Below are 14,488 nucleotides of genomic sequence, written 5' to 3' on the forward strand. Positions count from 1 at the left end.
GGTGTGATGGGGTCCTAGAGAAATTGAGCAAATTGGTACATTGATTTTCTATGAATTTTATAGATTTTAGTCCCTTTTGACATTGACAATTGGAAATAAATTGATATATTGTAGCGAAGAAGAAGGTGAAGAAGACATGCCTCCCCCCTTCCGTATCACTGAGTACCCATTGAAATTGGTAGACCTAAGTCACATTTTAATGCTTACTCTTGAGTACGGCTCATGTTGGAATACAACCCAGTGTCTCTGCAAAAACTGACATGTTTCTCCTGCTTGGCATGTAAGGAAAAGACCAGGTTGGGTAGATTTGGGGACAGGTTTGGGGAGGCGAAGTGACCCTCGGACACCAAGCCCAAACCCCAGTCCTATAACAATACATAAAACATGCCAGAGAAGCACGTACGGTAGAGGGTGGCAAATATGCTCCACCTCCAGGACCGCAGTCCTTCGTGGGCAACCTTCCAAAGGCCACACGTCGGTCAGGGCCAGAAGCAAAATCCCCGACACTGGTCAGAGGTTTCTACAGGGGCAGAGAGAGTGTAGCAGCTGGGGGAGGTCGCATTGCTCACCTGGCTTCCCAATGTGCTGCAAAGGGAGCCGGAGCAGCCAGGCCGTGGAGAAATTGGTGCGCGGTAGGCTAAGCAGTGGCACCAATCCGACACTCGTGCTGTTGTGCCGGTGCTCACCTCCCCACTGCTGGTGGTGGTGTCACTGTTTAAGCCATGGTGGTGTCACTGTTTAAGGCCCGGGGGCCGGATCTGGCCCAATCACCTTCTCAATCCAGCCCGTGGACGGTCTGGGAATCAGCATGTTTTTACATGAGTAGAATGTGTCCTTTTATTTAAAATGCATCTCTGGGTTATTTAGTGGGGCCTGTCTGGTGTTTTTACATGAGTAGAATGTGTGCTTTTATTTAAGTTGCATCTCTGGGTTATTTGTGGGGCATAGGAATTCATTCATGGGGGTTTTTTTTCCCTTCAAAATATAGCCCTGCCCCCCACAAGGTCTGAGGGACAGTGGACCAGCCCCCTGCTGAAAAAGTTTGCTGGCCCCTGATTTAAGCGCACATTGCAGCCAGGCGTATGAGGAGGTGATGTGGAGTCTTGGTTGACCACAAACTTGACATGAGCCAACAGTGTGACGCGGCAGCTAAAAAAGCCAATGCAATTCTGGGCTGCATCAATAGGAGTATAGCATCTAGATCAAGGGAAGTAATAGTGCCACTGTATTCTGCTCTGGTCAGACCTCACCTGGAGTACTGTGTCCAGTTCTGGGCACCACAGTTCAAGAAGGACACTGACAAACTGGAACGTGTCCAGAGGAGGGCAACCAAAATGGTCAAAGGCCTGGAAACGATGCCTTATGAGGAACGGCTAAGGGAGCTGGGCATGTTTAGCCTGGAGAAGAGGAGGTTAAGGGGTGATATGATAGCCATGTTCAAATATATAAAAGGATGTCACATAGAGGAGGGAGAAAGGTTGTTTTCTGCTGCTCCAGAGAAGCGGACACGGAGCAATGGATCCAAACTACAAGAAAGAAGATTCCACCTAAACATTAGGAAGAACTTCCTGACAGTAAGAGCTGTTCGACAGTGGAATTTGCTGCCAAGGAGTGTGGTGGAGTCTTCTTCTTTGGAGGTCTTTAAGCAGAGGCTTGACAACCATATGTCAGGAGTGCTCTGATGGTGTTTCCTGCTTGGCAGGGGGTTGGACTCGATGGCCCTTGTGGTCTCTTCCAACTCTATGATTCTATGATTCTATTCTATGATTCTATGATTCTATTCTATGATTCTATGATTCAATGCCACTGAAGGGTGTGGTCTTGTGGGAATCCTGAAGGGCCACATTTTCACCATAACGGTGAAAGACAAGGCAAAGCTGAACAATGCAGTGCTTTGCACACGCAATAGTATTCTTGCCCTCCCAAGCAGTGCCTGAACTTTCCCAGGTTTCGGTTTCCTTGGAATGAAGGTCAATGGAGGCTGACCCAAAGTCAATAAGACCCCCTGGAACCGCCCCTAACTTAATAGGCTCTGGAGAGGTCATGCAAGACCTCTGGGAAGCTGCGAGAGCTTTCCAGAGGCCTCACGCAATCTTCCCAAAGCCCAGTAAGCAAGGCGCAGAGCTCAAAAACTTTCCTTACCAAGAAAACAGCACAGGGAGAGCTTTTTAAAGCCTTTCTTACCGGGTTCCAGGCAGGTCATATGAAATCTCAGGAGATCTTGTTGTAAACAAACTCTGCCCTTTTCCCCTTATGGGGTATCCAAGAGCCCATATAGAGTCCTTACATAGGTTCCCTATTGGTAGGAGAAAAAAGCAGGCCAACCAGAGAATATTGAGAAGCAAAGCAGCTAGTAAGCCTGATCTTTTAATTCAAAATCCTTTATTAGGCATAGCACACCACACATTATCAAACAAACATCAAATACAGACTGTATAAAATACGGGCTCAGCGAACACAATTTATCCCAGTCCTATTCTTAACTCCAAAAAATAAATCGATGTACATAGATAATATAATACAACACAGCAACATCACCTACCATTAAGAACCACTAAGTCTCTCTATCATGGCCCATTCTTTCTTCATGGACAGCACTCAAAAATTCAGCCACTATAACAGTAATTTGATCATCGCTGTCCGCCAGCAGGTCCTGAACAGTTGGTTGTGTAATAATCTGTCTATTAAATTTTAGGGCCTCAAACAATTGTCTTCTGGCATAACTGCCAAAATCACAGGAAAAGAACACATGCTCCAGAGTATCGGGTTCCTGTTTCCGCATTTGCATATAGCCTGATCTTTATTGAACTGTTGCAACAGGGTGCTCCCCTCACACGCAGGAGAAGGAGGAGGAGCCAGAAAAATGGCGTGCAAGGCCTTACAAAGACTTTTGAAATTGCCACCCTGTAGATCAAGACCACCCCCAGAAACATCATACATACATCACAGAAGGGGTGTAACCTAAGACCACCCCCAGATACATCATACCTACATCACAGAAAAGGCGGTCTAAACAGAAATTTAAATGTTGTTTTTCTCTTGTACTTGTTTATCTCCTGTCTGGTAGGTTACTTGATTGGATTGCCTGGGGAGCCTGGCCAGTCTTTTGTAATGATAAATACTTAGTTCCTGGGCCAGGTCACAGGCTCACACCCTATTCAAACACAGACATACCCTTCAGACAGGATTTGTGAAGGAAAAGACAATGGGGAGACTTTTCCACTTTGACCTTGCAGAGAAAACATTTGCTCAGTATAGGAATCAAAATGGCTTCAGGTCGGTCTTCCTGTGCTGATCTATGTACGTGCGGTTATGAACATTACCATATATCTAAGACCTCAAAATTCCTATCACAATCTCGGGACCACCTCTTCCAACTGTTCCTTCCCTTTCCATCATTTATCTTCACACCACCTGGGCAAAGCTGTAACCATGTAAGTAAATCACACACAAGTTTTCTGTCTACTTGTATATACTGCCTGAGCATAAGGTCAAAGGATTCACAGCATTAACACGCCAGTAGATTTTCCCCATTAGGAGGTTTCCAGGAAAACCCCAAACCGCATAGCTTTGGATCCAGAACAGAGCAAGGGCTTCTGTGTCTCCAGCATCAGCCAAAGCACACACACACGCCAGCTTATTGAGCTCCTCAGCTGCTAAGCAAATCAATCTCTTAAGCTTAAGCCAATAAATAGTATTCTTTATGAAATTGAATATCAATATACGTATCAAGGCTTTGAGATTAGACCACTGAAGAAGCCCGGAAAAATATCTTGGGAGTGGGCTACCTGCAAACCCCATAGAAGGACCCCATCGGGGGCAAACAGCGACCTCTTCATTACTTGGACTGCCAGGGTGAAACGGGTGCAAAACGCCGGCACCCTGTCTACAACTTCACTAGCATCTCTCAGTACAGTGGTACCTCGGGTTAAGTACTTAATTCATTCCGGAGGTCCGTACTTAACCTGAAACTGTTCTTAACCTGACGCACCACTTTAGCTAATGGGACCTCCTGCTGCTGCCACGCCGCCGGAGCACGATTTCTGTTCTCATCCTGAAGCAAAGTTCTTAACCTGAAGCACTATTTCTGGGTTAGTGGAGTCCGTAACCTGAAGCGTATGTAACCCGAGGTACCACTGTATTGTGAACAACACCAAACTTACCCTTTGTTGGTATTTTCATGAACTTACCTGAAAAGAGAAAGAAAACAAAAGACTGACTTAAGCATTTGAAAAATCCATTGAAACCAGACATTATACGTTCATCTTAGGTTGGGTAGTTTGTAAGCCTCCGTGGCTTTGCACAAGGTTTTGTATATTTCAGAAGATTGATAAAGAATGTATAATTATTTTGGTAATTATTGTGTGTATATTAGTCACCAATGTGTTGCATGAGTCGTACCACTTGGGGCCAGAACAGAGCAAAGGGAAGCCTGTGTCTCCAGCATCAGCCAAAGCACACACACACACACCAGCTTATTGAGCTCCATCTGAAGATGACACAGCACCCAACCAGGTGAAGTGGGAAAAGGACCAGTCTGGTAACAGCAGGGCATCAGATGCTGGATGGCTATCGGTCATGAACGCTTTAGTTGAGATTCCTGCAATGTAGGGGTTTGGACAATGTAGGGATGCGGGTGGCACTGTGGGTTAAACCACAGAGCCTAGGACTTGACGATCAGAAGGTCGGCAGTTCGAATCCCCGCGACGGGGTGAGCTCCCGTTGCTCGGTCCCTGCTCCTGCCCACCTAGCAGTTCGAAAGCACGTCAAAGTGCAAGTAGATAAATAGGTACCGCTCCGGTGGGAAGGTAAACAGCGTTTCCGTGTGCTGCTCTGGTTCGCCAGAAGCGGCTTAGTCATGCTGGCCACATGACCCGGAAGATGTACGCCGGCTTCCTCGGTGATACGGAAGGGGGGGGGCATGTCTTCTTCACCTTCTTCTTCGCTACAATATATCAATTTATTTCCAATTGTCAATGTCAAAAGGGACTAAAATCTATAAAATTCATATAAAATCAACGTGCCAATTTGCTCAATTTCTCTAGGACTCCATCACACCTCCCCTGTCCTCCATAATCCCTCAAGCAAGGTGTCAAGACCCTAATCCTGTCAAATCACTCTGCCAAGCCTTTCCTCCAGGAAATGCCAGTACATGGACCATTGTCTTCTCATCAGGATGTGCTTATCTGTGCATATCTCCAGCTCTGCATATTCCCCCCTCCCTCCTCCATATGTTAATCCTGTGTAACCCCAACCTCTTCTTAATGTATTCATGATGTAATCTGTGTAAGCCAACCTCTCTTTAATGTATTCATGATGTAACTGGGATGTATTTTGCACTGTATTCTGGGACATGGAGGGAAGTTTCAAAAGTTTATGTCACCCCTTTCTCGCTGTTCAATCTCGCCTTGAACCTGTTGCGCAATAAACTTGGATCTTCTGCAGCTTGCTCCTGTCTCCGGCTGAGCTCATTTTTCCTCCGCAGGGACCCGTGGACTTAGTCGGACGAGCTGGGTGGCAGAGCAGCCTCGCACCCAGATTTTTACCGTAACACTCGGCCAATAAAGCGAGATGAGCGCTGCAACCCCAGAGTCGGTCACGACTGGACCTTATGGTCAGGGGTCCCTTTACCTTTACCTTATGGGGTTGGACTAGGAAACAGAAACAGAATTGTAGTGTTGGAAGCGACCCTGAGGATCATTTAGTTGAACCCCCTGCAATGCAGGAATATGCAGCTGTCCTATACGGGGCTAGAACCTGCAACCTTGGTGTTCTGGAGCTATCCAGGCTCCAGAAACTGCATGAAAAATACTGCAATAATCATTTTTTTAACAACCATTGTCACTCGAGTTTAATGCTCCTGCAATATTCTCATAAGAGCCATTTGAACCCTGCGATCTAAACTTCAACAATGTGATTAAATAAATAGAAGAGTACTGGTGTTATTGTCTGAATGGGGCTCTTGGGTCGTTCACACATTCCTAATTTCCTGACGATCGCCAAGATCTTTAGGACTGCCTTTAACAACAGCTTCCGGGTCATGTGGCCAGCATGACTAAGCCGCTTCTGGTGAACCAGAGCAGCGCACGGAAACGCCGTTTACCTTCCCGCTGGAGTGGTACCTATTTATCTACTTGCATTCTGACGTGCTTTCGAACTGCTAGGTTGGCAGGAGCAGAGACCGAGCAACGGGAGCTCACCCTAGCTCACTCCGTCGTGGGGATTCGAACCGCTGACCTTCTCATCAGCAAGTCCTAGGTTCTGTGGTTTAACCCACAGCGCCACCCGCGTCCCTTCAAAAATAGTATGCAGCTCATAAAACATTTTTACTAGGAGAAAGCAATACAACTTTTGAAGAGAAATGGCGGGACAGCTCAGGCCATGCTCTTGCAAAGGAACTTCGTTCAGATGCCTCTTATACTAGAATCTAAACCTCCTAGGACGAACTGAGGGTTTGAGGCCTGTTGGCTGCCCTCACCTGGTTTTGCTGGCCAGTCAAAGCCATTTCTTGGGACTGTGGCCGCTGTCACCTGCTGACAGCTTCTAGGAGCCACAGGTGAGAGCTGAGTGCAGGGTAGCGACCAAAGGTGGACAAACTGCCCCCCCCCCACCGGAGGTACTATCCCCTCCCCTAACACCCCATACATTATGTTTTTAATGCTACACCACAGTTGCCCAGTATTGGCAGCAAGGAGCTGGAACTCAACTATCACCAGCCCAAGCTGCAGCCTTCGAATTCAACAAGTCTGTGCAGGACCCTTCCTGTGTTGTGATGCCTTTGCCTCAAATGACGAACCTTCTCTGAATTCCGACACGCCCTAATCGGAAGAAGGAAAAGAGGTCTCTTTCGCGCCATGCTGGCCTTCTGGTATTTAAGTTTCCCTTTTTGGAGAGTGATTCTTTCCCAAATGCCTGGCTCAGGTAGGATTCTAATACCATTTTTCTTTTCCCACTTGCTCTCTTCCCTCTGATTATGTCCCACGAACCTCTGTTTTTTTATTATGCTCTCGATGAATCAAAGATATTTCACATTACTTCCATAGTCTGTACCCCTGCCAAAAAAACCACCCTTCCATGTATGTTTACATAGCAACCGCTATCAAAGCTCAGGCAGTAAACTTCCAATAGCCATTTTTTTTCTTTGTTTTTAAAGATATTTGAGACAGCAGGAAGTCATGTATATTAGAATAAGGTGGAATAAGGGGCACAGGTGGCGCTATGGGTTAAACCACAGAGCCTAGGACTTGCAGATCAGAAGGTTGGCGGTTCGAATCCCCGCGACGGGGTGAGCTCCCGTTGCTCGGTCCCTGCTCCTGCCAACCTAGCAGTTCGAAAGCACCTCAAAGTGCAAGTAGATAAATAGGTACCGCTCCGGCGGGAAGGTAAACGGCGTTTCCGTGCGCTGCTCTGGTTCGCCAGAAGCAGCTTAGTCATGCTGGCCACATGACCCGGAAGCTGTACGCCGGCTCCCTCGGCCAATAAAGCGAGATGAGCACCTCAACCCTAGAGTTGTCCGTGACTGGACCTAATGGTCAGGGGTCCCTTTAAGGTGGAATAAGGGCTTAACTCCATCCAGAGTTTAACATGAAACTCCCCCTCCCTGGGCCTGCTCCACACCCTCCCATGGAAGGTTGCCTGGAAGGAAATAAAAATAAACAATTTATTGTACCCCGCCCATCTGGCTGGGTTGCCCCAACCACTCTAGGTGGCTTCTAACAGAACAACACAACGCATCACCAACCATTAAAAACGTCCCCATACAGGGCTGCCTTCAGATGTCTTCTAGAAGTTGTGTAGTTCATTATCTCCTTGGCATCTGATGGGAAGGTGTTCCACAGGGCAGGTGCCACTACCGAGAAGGCCCTCTGCCTGGTTCCCTGGAACCTCATTTCTTACAGTGAGGGAACCACCAGAAGGTCCTCAGAGCTGGACCTCAGTGTCCGGGCTGGACAATGGGGGGTGGAGATGCTCCTTCAGGTCTACTGGGTTGAGGCTGTTTAGGGCTTTAGAGGTCAGCACCAACACTTTGAATTGTGCTCGGAAACGTACTGGGAGCCAATGTAGGTTTTTCAAGGCGGGTGCTATGTGGTCTCAGCAGCCGCTCCCAGTCACCAGTCTGGCAGCCACATTCTGGATGAGTTGTCATTTCCGAGTCACCTTCAAAGGTAGCCCCACATGGAGTGCATTGCAGTAGTCCAAGCAGGAGATAACCAGAGCATGCACCACTCTGGCTTGACAGGTAGGGACTCAGCTGACGTACAAGATAGAATGTGGCCCTCAGTCTGAAAAGGAGAGAGACCCTTGGTGCTATCAGCAGCAGGGATATTGATGGATGTGTGGCAACCAGCCGACTGAATTCTGACCCTCAGTTCCTGCCATCCCAACAAAGCCCCCTTTGAGTCTCTCCCTCTCCGTTTAAGCCAGCGCAGTTGCACACCCCAGAGCCTACGTCAAGCGCCATGAGAGACTGTCTTACGACAGAGGAGCTTTGGAGAAGATGCATCAAGAGGCAAAGAAGGAAGGAGACGGGAGATCGATCTTGCTCGAGTTCCAAGCCTACCGGAGGTACAGTAACGCCATCCGTTCAATGTAGGGATTGCTATGGGATTGCTATGAGGAATTATAACAAATATAGAGTAAGCCATCTGTGTCAGCAATGAAAGCATTGCGTTGACTGGGTTTAAACTATTTTGATATGATTCTTGATCAATCTACACCTCTGCATCCCTGTTCCATTTTTCTTTTTTGACAAGTCACGTACAGAGACAGGCAGGCATCCTGGGTCTTCGTGGGCAGTTTCTTTGATGTAGCTTTTCTGATATGTTAATCTCAGGATGTTAATCTTAGGGCCAGGAAACAGATCTCACCTGAAGGTGATAATGTTGCTGTCCTCCTGGCTATCCTTCTTATCATGTATATTGCTTGTTTATCACCTCTGGGGTTGCCCAACGACACTCCTTTTGTAGTTCTGTTTTGTTTACCCCAGAAATATGTGCTTAATTAGTTTTGGTAGTTGTTTTTTTTTAATAATTTTTATTTACTGGCCAATCACATCAAATTAAATCACATCACATAAATTCCAAATTACAAAGCCAAATTTTTAAATTTTGTTGGGGGAACCCATACTTCAAGATCCAAAGGGGGATTCAGATCATCTTCTTATTACTGCGTTAATGTCCAAATCAGTCCCAATCAGTCCAAACAAAATTCATAATTCTATCCAGTCTTATCTTGGTATTTCCACATCATATCTTGTTCATATAATTTCTATTTTTCCTTTACGATCTCTTCTGTTAGTCTCCTTAAACCGATAAGCAAAATAATAATCCTGTGTGGATTTCCCGTTCCTCCACTAAGTCCAGATGGTTTCCATATATCTCCTTCGTAGATAACATCGCTCTTTCCATCATAAATTTGGCATTTGTCGCTCTTAAGTCCCACCGAGAAGTTGATCCACGATATGTAAACAACTCTATTTCTTTCTTTCTCCTCCCAGACCCAAGAGCTCCAACAATGCCTCCCAAAATGGCGACGGCATTTTTAACTGCGTCATTCCAAAACTCTTAGCTTTCCAGCTTCATCTTGAAACATTGCTTTGGTTCGAAAGTTTATCTCCACACAGCCTTAAATCCACAGCTTAAGTCCTTAGTTTCTGACTCATCAGGGGAGGGGATTCTTGTTAAATCGCATAAGAAAAAGGAAGGCAGGTTTTTCCCCCCCTCCCCCCTCAGTCATACCGTATCTTGACGTATCTTCTCATATTTTATTCTTGTCTTGTTATCAGAGATCTCTTCTGTTAGCAGTCTTTACTCCCCTTTTTCCTTGAAGCATGTGCAATTTATCTCGTCCAAATTGTTTCTTTTGAAGATGCTTGCAACTAGCGGCGCGAATCAGGGACGGCGTCCAGGAGTGCCAGAATCCCACAGGAGGGCTTTGTGCCTAGTGCCCCCACCCCCACAAATTCGGGGGTGGTATAGGGCACAGCAGGCAAGGGCCGTCGTCCCCCCCCACAATCCTGGGGGGGTTAAGGAGGCTAATTACCCCCATCATAGCCTCCAAATTACCTCGTGTGGGTCGGAGAGATGTTATTGTCAGCCATCTTCCGATGCGCCACCTAGTGGCCCCCCTAATTAGTTTTGGTAGTTTAACTTTTCCCTACGTGGGGTTTGTTGAAATGCTCAGAAGAAATCTGATTGGTTCTTAGGAACACTCTGTAAAAAGGTCTTCTGTGAATAAAATGACCTGGGGCAATGGGTGGACAGGATTATTGTACGCACCCTTCCCAGAGTCTTGCTGGTTCAAGCCTCTGTGTGTATTCTTATTAATCAGAGTTCAATCCTTCCTTTACTTTGTGAACAGCCTAACTTTTGCATGAGTGGGGCAGGTATCTGTGGGTGATGCTCAGTCAGCACAGCATGGGACTTGGTCATGAGTTCGAGACCCATTTCGAGCAAAAGATTCATGCATTGCAGGGAGTTGAACCAGACAACCCTTGTGGTCCCTTCCAACTCTACAATTCTGTAATAATAATAATAATAATAATAATAATAATAATAATAATAATATTTTTTATTACCTATACCCCACCCATCTGGCTGGGTTTCCCCAGCCACTCTGGGCAGCTCCCAACAGAATTTAAAGCACAATAAAACATCAAACATTAAAAACTTCCCTAAACAGGACTGCCTTCAGATGTCTTCTAAAAGTCAGATAGTTGTTCATTTCCTTGACATTTGCTGGGAGGGCGTTCCACAGGGCGGGTGCCACTACCGAGAAGGCCCTCTGCCTGTAACCTCACATCTTGCAGGGAGGGAACCGCCAGACGACCCTCAGAGCTGGACCTCAGTGTCCAGGCTGGACGATGGAGAGACCCCACAATTTATCCCTTTAAAAAGAGAAATGCAACAAATGTTATTCACTCTGGTGCCCACATCAAGCAATGAGTTCCGCAAGCTAAATGCATGTGTTGTTTTAGCGATCGTTTTTTTTCCCCTCCTTACGGCACAAACTGTTATTTATGTGTTGTTTTTACCTGTATGGGCCTATGGCCGTAATAAATGATATTCTTCTTCTATTCTAAATGCATGTGTTGAAACTGTGTTTCAGGGTCTTCAGACTGAGACTATGGAGGGACAGGAGTGTTTTTGCAAGAGACATTGAGATCACCAGGAGAAACGGTGACGCCGGGCCCACGAACCTCTCTTTCATTTACACTGGCATCCTGGAAGGTGACAATTTATTTATTTTTTAAAAAAAAGGTCTGGAAAGATGTCAGCATCTCACAAAGGGGAATAGAAAAATAATGTATTCTCTGTGTCTCCCACCTGCCTTTCTTTCTCTCTACCGGAACAGAATTCCAGACAAGTCTGCTTTCCACATAACTCCTATTCAGAGCAGACGCTCTGAAATTAATTAATTTGAGCTTTCATTTTAAAAGGAGGGGGAGAACAAGCTTTGGTAGTCCTTAAGGCAGTGAAACTGTGCTTGCAAAGTCCTGGGGCAAAGGCTGGGAAAATCCCACAGGGCAGGGTGTGCACAGCGCTTTGAATGAATCAAGATGAATAAATTGTGCAAAATGGATGCAGATTTACAAAGCTTGCCCAACTTCAGGGACTGGGAGCCCTTGGCCCTCTCAGATGGACTACGACTCCCATCATGCCTGAGTGTTGCCCATGCTGGCTGGGGCTTATGGGAGTTAGAGTCCAAGAACATCCCACCTGATGCCTGCAGCTTGCAGAGTTGCACATGGGTCACATAATTATGGTCTGTGTGTGTGGTTTGGGAGCTGCGCGGTCAGGGAAAAAACAACGCTGTCCAGGTTATACATTATACATGACAAAGCCATTTTTCACCTTCTCACCCCTTGCTTTTCCTGTAAGACCTATTGCAGTCGTTAAGAGTCGTCAACAGGCTCATCACAGCTATCTGCCAATCACCCATTCCCACCACCCTTCTGAGTAATACCCCTCCCTACCTTCTCACTATATAGAAGGATCTGGCAACTTCTGTTTCAGTGTATCTGAAGAAGTGTGCATGCACACGAAAGCTCATACCAAGAACTAACTTAGTTGGTCTTTAAGGTGCTACTGGAAGGAAAAAAATTTCAGGGTTGTAAAGTCTGCGGAGAGAATAATTGGGTGCACTCTTCCCACCTTGGATCAAATCTATGCTTCCAGGTGCCATAAGAAAGCTGCAGAGATAGCGCAGGATAGTGCGCACCCTGGAAATGATCTCTTTCAGCTTCTGCCTTTTGGAAGAAGGTACAGGGTTATAAAGACTAGGTCTAGCCGCCTGAGAAACAGTTTCTACCCAAATGCGATTTTGGTTTTAAACGCAGTGTAAGGAGTCTCTATGGGAGTATATTGTATTTAATTATGGGGTATCAGAGTTAGGACTTGCCAATCAGAAGGTTGAATCCCCGCGACGGGGTGAGCTCCCGTTGCTCAGTCCTTGCTCCTGCCCAACCTAGCAGTTCGAAAGCACATCAAAGTGCAAGTAGATAAATAGGTACCGCTCTGGCGGGAAGGTAAACGGCGTTCACTAGAAGTGGCTTAGTCATGCTGGCCACGTGACCCGGAAGCTGTACGCCGGCTCCCTCTGCCAATAAAGCGAGATGAGCACCGCAACCCCAGAGTCGGCCAGGACTGGACCTAATGGTCAGGGGTCCCTTTACCTTTTAACAAGGCTGGTATAGCAGGCTTGTTGGTTTTTGAATGTCTGATGTAGATTTTTTTCAATTTCGTTGTTCTGTATGGTCAATGACAATAAAGATCATCGTATTGTATTGTATAATGTTTGGATGGATGGATTTTAGCCCAGCCTGCGCTAATGACCCTGCTGACCTTCCCGCAGGAGAGCCAGGTTCCTCTTGCCACGGGTCCATCATCAACGGCCTCTTTGAGGGCTTCATCCGGACGCAGAATGGCACCTATTACGTCGAATCTGCTAGGCCGCCTTCCTCCAGCCAGACCTCTCCAACTCATTCATTCATCCATCATGAGAGTGACATAGGTCAGTGACTTTCAACCCATGTGCAGTTGCACCCTGGGGTGCCTTGAATGGTGATCAGGGGTGTCACAGGCAACACTGGCCTCTGCCCCTCTGCCCTTTTTCCCTTATGGGGTATCCAAGAGCCCATATAGAGTCCTTACATGGGTTCCCTATTGGTAGGAGAAAATAACAGAGGCCAACCAGAGAATATTGAGAAGCAAAGCAGCTAGTAAGCTTGATCTTTATTGATCTGTTGCAACAGGGTCCTCGCCACAAGCTGGAAAGAGGAGGAACCCAGAACAAAGGTGTGCAAGCCCTCATATAGGCTTTTTAAATTGTCCACACTCAAACTCCAGACCACCCCCAGAAACATCATACATAGGAATTTTGAGGTCTGAGATATATGCTAAATGTTCATACGTGTACCAACCAAGCACGTACATAGATCAGCACAGGAAGACCGACCAGGAACCATTTTGATTCCCAAACTGCCCCAAACTGACCAAATGTTTTCTCTGCAAGGTCAAAGGAAAATGGACAAGCCTCCCCATTGTCTTTTCCTTCACAAATCCTGTCTGAAGGGTATGTCTGTGTTTGAATAGGGTGTGAGCCTGTGACCTGGCCCAGGAACTAAGTATTTATCATTACAAAAGACTAGCCAGGCTCCCCAGGCAATCCAATCAAGTAACCTGCCAGACAGGAGAAAAACAACCTTCAAATTTCTGTTTTAGACCCCCTTTTTTGTGATGTAGGTATGATGTATCTGAGGGGTGGTCTTAGGTTACACCCCTTCTGTGATGTATGTATGATGTTTCTGGGGGTGGTCTTGATCTACAGGGTGGCAATTTCAAAAGTCTTTATAAGGCCTTGCACGCCATTTTTCTGGGTCCCTTCTCTCTCCTGCAAGTGAGGGGAGCACCCTGTTGCAACAGATCAATAAAGATCAGGCTTACTAGCTGCTTTGCTTCTCAATATTCTCTGGTTGGCCTCTGTTACTTTCTCCTACCAATAGGGAACCTATGTAAGGACTCTATATGGGCTCTTGGGTACCCCATAAGGGAAAAAGGGCAGATTTTTGTTAACAGCAGTGGCTTGAAAAGATTTGGGGATCCCCTGGTCTAAATTGATTCTAGATCCTGCCGTGCGGCTGATGGATTGAAAACCCTCCCCTTGGCGAGGTTATCCACACCTTTTCCTCTCTGCGCATGCCCAGGTGAACGAAGGAGCATGTGGCGGATCTTGGTACAGACCCACGCACAACATCGCTGGGCAGGTGTGGTGACGTAACACTCCTCAGGTGGGAAAATGCAGCATCAGTCTGCAGCAGGCTATACCGTATTTTTCGCCCCATAAGGCACACTGGACCATAGGGCGCACCTAGTTTTTAGAGGGGGAAATCAAGGGAAAAAAATCTTATTTCCCCCCCCAGCCCCAAAGAGCAGCGTACAGGCTGCGCACAACCTCTCCCTGCAGGAGGGGTTGCGCGCGGCTATGGCAC

General features: G+C 46.7%; 1 protein-coding gene and 1 long non-coding RNA gene across 2 annotated transcripts in view; one reads left to right on the plus strand and one right to left on the minus strand.

The window, feature by feature from the left end:
• The window catches only part of LOC310753644, a 62,114-nt gene that overhangs the window by 3,816 nt on the left and 43,810 nt on the right, over positions 1-14,488 (minus strand). The window lies entirely within an intron of this gene.
• LOC310753334 (disintegrin and metalloproteinase domain-containing protein 10-like) overlaps positions 6,817-14,488 on the plus strand; it is a 32,604-nt gene continuing 24,932 nt past the window's right edge. The window contains exons 1-4 of the mRNA XM_083594509.1: positions 6,817-6,921; positions 8,421-8,565; positions 11,107-11,228; positions 12,853-13,011. Coding sequence (XP_083450635.1) covers positions 6,855-6,921; positions 8,421-8,565; positions 11,107-11,228; positions 12,853-13,011 — 493 coding nt within the window. The 5' untranslated portion in view covers positions 6,817-6,854. The remainder of the gene's footprint in view (positions 6,922-8,420; positions 8,566-11,106; positions 11,229-12,852; positions 13,012-14,488) is intronic.

Source organism: Podarcis filfolensis, assembly GCF_964270895.1.
Source record: "Podarcis filfolensis genome assembly, chromosome: 18".
NCBI lineage: Eukaryota > Metazoa > Chordata > Lepidosauria > Squamata > Lacertidae > Podarcis > Podarcis filfolensis.